The 6,889-nt window shown below is 49.8% G+C and overlaps 1 protein-coding gene across 1 annotated transcript; it reads left to right on the plus strand.

The window, feature by feature from the left end:
- The first annotated feature begins 358 nt into the window (after positions 1–358).
- On the plus strand, positions 359–6,484 carry Shisa2 (shisa family member 2). Its single transcript, XM_027390420.2, has 2 exons — positions 359–1,176; positions 4,481–6,484. The coding sequence occupies exons 1-2, from the start codon at positions 843–845 to the stop codon at positions 5,032–5,034; spliced, it is 888 nt and encodes a 295-aa protein (XP_027246221.1). The 5' UTR covers positions 359–842; the 3' UTR covers positions 5,035–6,484.
- The last annotated feature ends 405 nt before the right edge of the window (positions 6,485–6,889 follow it).

A 6,889-nucleotide genomic window follows, 5' to 3' on the forward strand; every position in this document is an offset into this window, starting at 1 on the left:
GGGTGTCCCCTGGCGTCCCAAGGCGGAGGGAAGCCCTCGCAGCACGCATGCGCGCGGGGGAGCCGCCAGCCCCTCTTAAGAGGGGAGCGCAGCGCGCAGCTCGGCAGTCGGCGCTGGGTTGGGGCCGTGCAGGGCCGACGTGGGGCGGCCGCGCGTTCCTCCGCTCCCGTAGCCCGAGGGACTGAAACTTCCGTGGGCGGCTCCCACCGGAGCGCACTGTCCCGGGCGCACTAGCGACAGGGAGAAGAAGGAGACAGGACGCGAGCCTGCAGCAGGAGCCGGGGCGGGCAGCCCGCTGGCCCCGCGCCCAGCAGCAGCCGCGGCCGCCGCCAGCCGGGCGGGCTCCGGGACTGCAGGGGAGGTACGGACACTCGCAGCGTCCCAGAGCCATGAGGAGGATCGAGCCCGGAGTCGCAGAGCTAGAGCGCGGCCGGCCGCTGCACTTGCCGCCGGGAGCTCTGCTCACACTGCCCGCTTCTTTGGCTGCTTCTCGCTCCGGAGGTGAATAGAGGGGGAGACGCGCCCCACCCGCGCGGGACCCTGCGGTTGCTACGCTCCCGCGGCGGCCTGGCTCCCGGTCGGCAGCGGGCGTCCCCTCGGGGATGCACAGGGAAGATCGGATCTCACGCCAAGCCTCCAGGAACATTCCTTCCGTGATGCCCCTGTGAAGGCCGAGTCTAGCCGAGACCGGCTTACTAGCAAGGAGGGATGACCTAGACCTTGGCTCTGCAACCTGGGTGTCGCGGCAGAGGGGAGTGGCCCTCAAGGAAGGTCCCTGGCGTCGCCGAGCCATAACTTCTTGAGGAGATCTACGTCCTCCAGAGACATCCCAGGGCAGTGCCATGTGGGGCAGACGCGGCTCACCCGCCACCTCTTCTGGGCACCGCGCGTCGCTGCTGCAGCTGCTGCTGGCCGCGCTGCTGGCGGCGGGGGCGCGGGCCAGCGGCGAGTACTGCCATGGCTGGCTGGACGCGCAGGGCGTCTGGCGCATCGGCTTCCAGTGCCCCGAGCGCTTCGACGGCGGCGATGCCACCATCTGCTGCGGCAGCTGTGCGCTGCGCTACTGCTGCTCCAGCGCCGAGGCGCGCCTGGACCAAGGAGGCTGCGACAACGACCGCCAGCAGGGTGTGGGGGAACCAGGCCGGACAGACAGAGAAGGCCCAGACAGCTCGGCAGGTAGGGTATCAGCGACCAGGTGCAAAAAAGGAGGGCGGTTGCTTTGCCTGGGCAACAGGGACCCGGATGCTTGGAGATTTTAGGAAAGGAGAAGCCCGAGGATTTTTTTTTTTTTCTACTCAATAACTTTGGGTGAAGTGGGGCAAAAAACTGGAGACAAAACACGTTACTTCTGTTCAGGGTCCTTGCCCTCCCTGTGTCACCAGTTTCCATGGGGCTTAGTTTCTTGGGAATACCCAAGGAAATGGCAAGGGTGCACTCCCTCTGGAGAAGGCTTGTCCGGGGCTCTCCAAGGGTCCTCGGAGGGAAGGCAGCTCTCGGGAGTGGGGTGGGGTACAGCTTCCCGTGGGCGACACAACTTTCCACGTCCTAGGGATCTAGTCTCTTCCAGTGCACAGTTCCCGGTGACTACCTAGGCCTCTAGGAATCTAGATTGGTCTCCTTAGGCAGACTTGATAGATGTGACATTGGAGCAGTGCCCAACTTTGCTCACTGAGGCTTTGATTATTTAATAGTCAAAGCCAGATTTTGAAAATGAGTCTGTCAAATAATCTAGTAGATTGCATTTCCTTGTGAGACACATTCCCCTCTGTGGAGAGGTTGCCTAATCGACAGTGTGTGTGTGTGTGTGTGTGTGTGTGTGTGTGTGTGTGTGTGTGTAAGTGCTACCAGCACGTAGGAGTGGCATTCCTTGAGCCTTGGCAGAGGTGGTTTCTGGTTGACGGTGCAGTCTCCCCGCCTATCAGCCCTTTTCAGTGGTACCCTTTTTGCAGTCAAGCATTTTGTAAGTTTGCTGCTCCAACTGTTGCACTGACTTGAGTCTGAAGAGAGGAGAACTGAGGGTAATTCTAGAGAAGGTGCCGTCTGAACTCCAGCTCAGCTTTGCAGTGTGTGGTCTGGGAATAAAGCCTGGAGAAATGAGCCGGATGGCTACAATAAGGTGTCTGTTAAGTTGGGCTTGTTAATACTTTCTAAAAAGTTGGGATGGCATTGACCAAAGCTGGAGGCAGCAGTTTGCTCATACTGGTGGTGTTGGTCATGGGTACCCTTCACCCTTCACTCTTCTCCCACCCTCCCACCCCCCTATTTTAAATCTCCTGCTCCTTTCACAGCCCTTCTGCACTGAAGGACACCATGCCCAATTAAGGAGGGGGGGAGACACAACGGGACACGACTCCCAGTAGCTCTGCATTCTTTACCACTGTATAGCTATTTACACTTCCAATTAAAAATCCTGGAAAGAGAACAGTTATTTTCCCCCAAAACTCATTATGTGGGCTGAGACTGACTTCAGCTAGTTTTTGCTATCATATTGGAGGTGAAACTTATCTGTGTTGTTGTTTTTTTTTTTCATTTTTTGTTTACCTCTTATAACATGTGGGGGCTGGTATCTTAATTTAGGGAATGAAATATTTATAGTGTGTGTAGGAAAAAGCTTGCCTTTCACTGCACCCGTCCTGGACTTGGCCTGCAATGCTGGTGTAATGAGAGCGGTACAGCTGTGGGAGCCAGCTGGGCTGCAGATGGCAGCAAGCCTTCCGGTCTGCCCAAGGGATCCCGAGTGTAGAAGTGGATCTGCTCAGCAATGTCCACTGCCCACTTGTTCTGAACCTTTGAAATATGTTCAGTTGTTAAATCATTATTTCTCCGTGACTCTGTGTGATATGTGAACAGCATGACTCCCAGAATGTGTGGGGTGTAGGCTCCTTGCTGCCCAATCAGAAGTTCTAGCACCTGTGCTTCTTTGCCAAGGTGGGCAGAACCGGTGAATCCCTGTTGGAATGGAGTCGTTAGAGAGGGCCGGTCTTGGCTCAGTGTCCGACTGCTTCCTTAGTGTGTATGAGACCCCAAGTTCAATTCCCAACACCTCCCACCCACTCCCATCCCTGCTAACAAAGGGAACAGAGTCAGGAACACAGCAGAAAATGCAAGACTCTTCGATGTAGGTAGAATTTCACAGAAGTGGCTCAGAGGTGTTTTACAGGCTCTTCCTGCCTGCTTGTGTCCTGAACAGTCTGTGTGACCACTTGCTAACAGGACTTGCTAGCCCTGTGTAGTTGCCATTCCTATAGCACCCACATACATTTTTAAAATTTTATTTTATAATATAATATATAATTAAAAGTATACATGAAGACAAAGTCTCACTTTACAGCCCACTTTATAGCCCAGGCTGGCCCGATTCACTGTGTAGCCTAGGCTGGCCTTGAACTCAAAATGGTTTTCTTGTTTCTGCTTCCCCAGTGCCAAGGTTAAAACTGTGAGCCACCATGTCAACTTCCTGAAAGGTTTTTTTGTGTTTGGTTGTGTTTTGATAATTTTAAAATGAAGTTCATTACTGGCTTTACTAACAGGCTTTTATTGATATTTTATGGTTTTATTTTTCAGAATAACTCAATCCCCACTGGCTCTTCCCATCCTCCCCTCTTTCCCCTCTTCCTCAGCCTCTGGTAACTATTTTTCTATTCTCCCCTCTTAGTAAACTAGGTTTTTAAGATTTGTGCACTTTTTAAATATTACATTTTTATTTTACTTGTATCCTGTGTGTGTGTGTGTGTGTGTGTGTGTGTGTGTGTGTGTGTGCTTGTCCTGTGGCTGGCATGCATTTGGAGACAGAAGGCAGGCTCTTAGGAGAAGGCCCTTTCCTTCCACTGTGTGGGTTCTGGAGGAGTTAGGCTTGGTGGCAAGAGTTTTTATCTGCTGAGCCATCTCACTGCCCCAGAGTTAGTTAGTTTTGTTTTTGTTTTTGTTTTTGTTTTCCCTTCTGTGACCACCTATGTCTTATTTCCTTTTTGGAAATGATAATAGTTCATAATCTGACCTAAGTTACTTTTTTTTTTTTATTGTTCTGCCTACAAGAAAAGAAACTTGTTAAAAAGAAGTCAAGGGATGTGCAAAATTTCCTAGAAGAAAAAAAGAGAAAGATTTAGAGAAGTATAAATTCATTTCCATTTAGGCCCTGTGGCTTCCTGCTAAGGGAGACTTACATTTAGGCTGTTCGGCTATTGTAGGATCATCTAGATCAAGCCTGTACTTTGCCAACTTGGATAGGGCATCTGGTGTTGTATTAGGGGACTCTAAGTGGGATTATGTAGTTTAGCTTCCAGGGGCTTGCCATGCCTGCAGGGTCTTGGCCGCTTTCCAAAGCAGTTGGCCATGGAAGCTGTGTCCTGTGCACTGGTGACCTGTGACCTTCGCTTCTGAGTGCACTGTTTGTGCACTTCTGTCCCTGGCCTTTGCCGATCACCAGGTTTTATGGTGTTCTTATGTGAACCATAATGCTATGTTTCTGTTCTTTCTCCAGTCCCCATCTATGTGCCATTTCTCATCGTTGGCTCCGTGTTCGTCGCCTTCATCATCCTCGGGTCCCTTGTAGCAGCCTGCTGTTGCAGATGTCTAAGGCCAAAGCAGGACCCCCAGCAGAGCAGAGCCCCAGGGGGCAACCGCCTGATGGAGACTATCCCCATGATTCCCAGTGCCAGCACTTCCCGGGGGTCATCCTCTCGGCAGTCCAGCACAGCTGCCAGTTCCAGCTCCAGTGCCAACTCAGGCGCCCGGGCTCCCCCAACAAGGTCACAGACTAACTGCTGCTTGCCCGAGGGAACCATGAACAATGTGTACGTCAACATGCCCACAAATTTCTCTGTACTTAACTGTCAGCAGGCCACCCAGATCGTACCCCATCAAGGGCAGTACCTACACACCCCATATGTGGGGTACGCAGTCCAACATGACTCTGTGCCCATGACGCCAGTGCCCCCATTCATGGATGGCCTGCAGCCCGGCTACAGACAAGTCCAGCCCTCCTTTGCCCACACTAACAGTGAACAGAAGATGTACCCTGCAGTGACTGTGTAGCTTGCAGGTCATCAATTAGACTTTTATGAGACTGAGCGAAACGGCCAGAAGTTTGCTCAAGTTGGTGGTATTTTCATCAGTGTTTTCCCGATGACTTCATTTGCTGGAGAACATCTCCAGAGCAGTGTTTCTGCGAATGTTTCCTGATTCAGAATGGAAAAACACAGCCCCTGGAGTCGCCACCTGTGTCCTCAAGTATGTGACAAATGCTTGAGCCCCTAAGTGCCCTTGAGGTGCGGCTGCCAGAGTCTGAGGTTGTGTGGTGTCATTATTTCTTTTTGTTTCAGCTGCACAAGAGAACACCTGTGACCTCCCCTTTACCTGGGCTGTTTTTTAAATCAGTGTTCAAGGCTGAAAGGAGATGTAAATAATATAATTATTATGAAAAGAAGCCAGTTTGAACTCAGACACTAGTCAACAGCCTCAAGCCTCCAGAGACATGTCTTAATTTCATTGTAAAAGATATAGTTTGTCTATTTTTATGCTTTTGGGGGGAGGCTATTTTGTGTGTGTGTGTGTGTGTGTGTGTGTGTGTGTGTGTGTGTGTGTGTGTCTTTTAAATAACCGTGTGTTGAGATCTTATTACAAAGTGATTTTTCTACATTAAAGAGAAGAAAAGGAAATGTACACATCTAAAGAAGACATTCAGAATTCTAGGGTGGAGTGGCACTGAAGCCATTCACCCCTTTTTGATGGAGCCTTTTTACTTCCTGGCTCTATGGTGGCCCCTGAGAAGTAATTCGATGCTTCTTTATTGAAATCATGAGCTATCTGTCACCTGCTGTGCTCCAAGTTACTTCTAACCTTGCCATGTGATGTGGCCTGGGGCTTTGTTTTGTTCTGCCCCAGTTTCAGAATCCCCCTGTCTAAATAGTACCAAGGGCAGGGAATTAGCCATGTGTGGATGTAGATCAGTAAAAAAATGCCAAGAAAGGTGCCGCGGAGATGCTCAGTGTAGGTTGTCAGCCACAATGGGGACCTCAGACACGAACCACTTTGCAAATCAGAAGGCTTTTTATACTCCTGTTATCGGAATGGTCTGTTTTTCCTGCGACAGGAACTATGGGATCCAGAGAAAAGCTCTCCAAGGAGACATGACTCCTGGGTCTTTTTTTCTCCTAGTCTTCAGCAAACTCTCCAATCACTGCCGATGTTTTAAGTTATCAAATTCAAGAGAATTTGTATGTTGATTACTTATGAAAAAAGTTTAAGCATGTGTAATTTTCAACTGCTAGCAAAGCCAAAATTTGTTAACTAACTGTCAAGTTTGGTCTTCTGTACATCTATCTTATCCATAGCATCATCCATCTAGTCTTCTGTCACCTGTCTGTCATCTCGTGATGTTAGTAATGTCACATTTTTGTTGGCAATTGCTATTAACAGAGAGGAATCAAAGATTCTTAATAACCAAAGCAGGAGAAAATCATTTTAAATTTTTAATAAATATTTTATGGTGTGAATTCCTTGGGGGAGAGTTTTCTTTATAATTGGTCATTGTTGGTAGAACAGTCACTCAGAATCATAAGTACTGCTTCTGGGACCACAAGTTTCACTTAGGCGGTAGCTGGTACCTAGGCAGGTCAGAGATATTTGTGCAAACCTTGACACAGAAAAGACAGCTTTTTCTTGGGGATGTCCTGTCATCATGCTAATGCAAAGTTTAGGAACTGGCTGACTGAAACACCTCCTTAAAACCAGCCGAAGATGCTGCTTCACCAACTCTTGACCAAGGCCGAGCTCTCACAAGGCCTTATTTATATACTTATTTAGCATTACATCTATTTAGTGTGGATGCGGTTGGGGGAGTGGGTCCATGTGTACAATGGCACACCTGTGGAAGTCAGAAGACAGTTTT

Source organism: Cricetulus griseus, assembly GCF_003668045.3.
Source record: "Cricetulus griseus strain 17A/GY chromosome 1 unlocalized genomic scaffold, alternate assembly CriGri-PICRH-1.0 chr1_1, whole genome shotgun sequence".
NCBI classification, from domain to species: domain Eukaryota; kingdom Metazoa; phylum Chordata; class Mammalia; order Rodentia; family Cricetidae; genus Cricetulus; species Cricetulus griseus.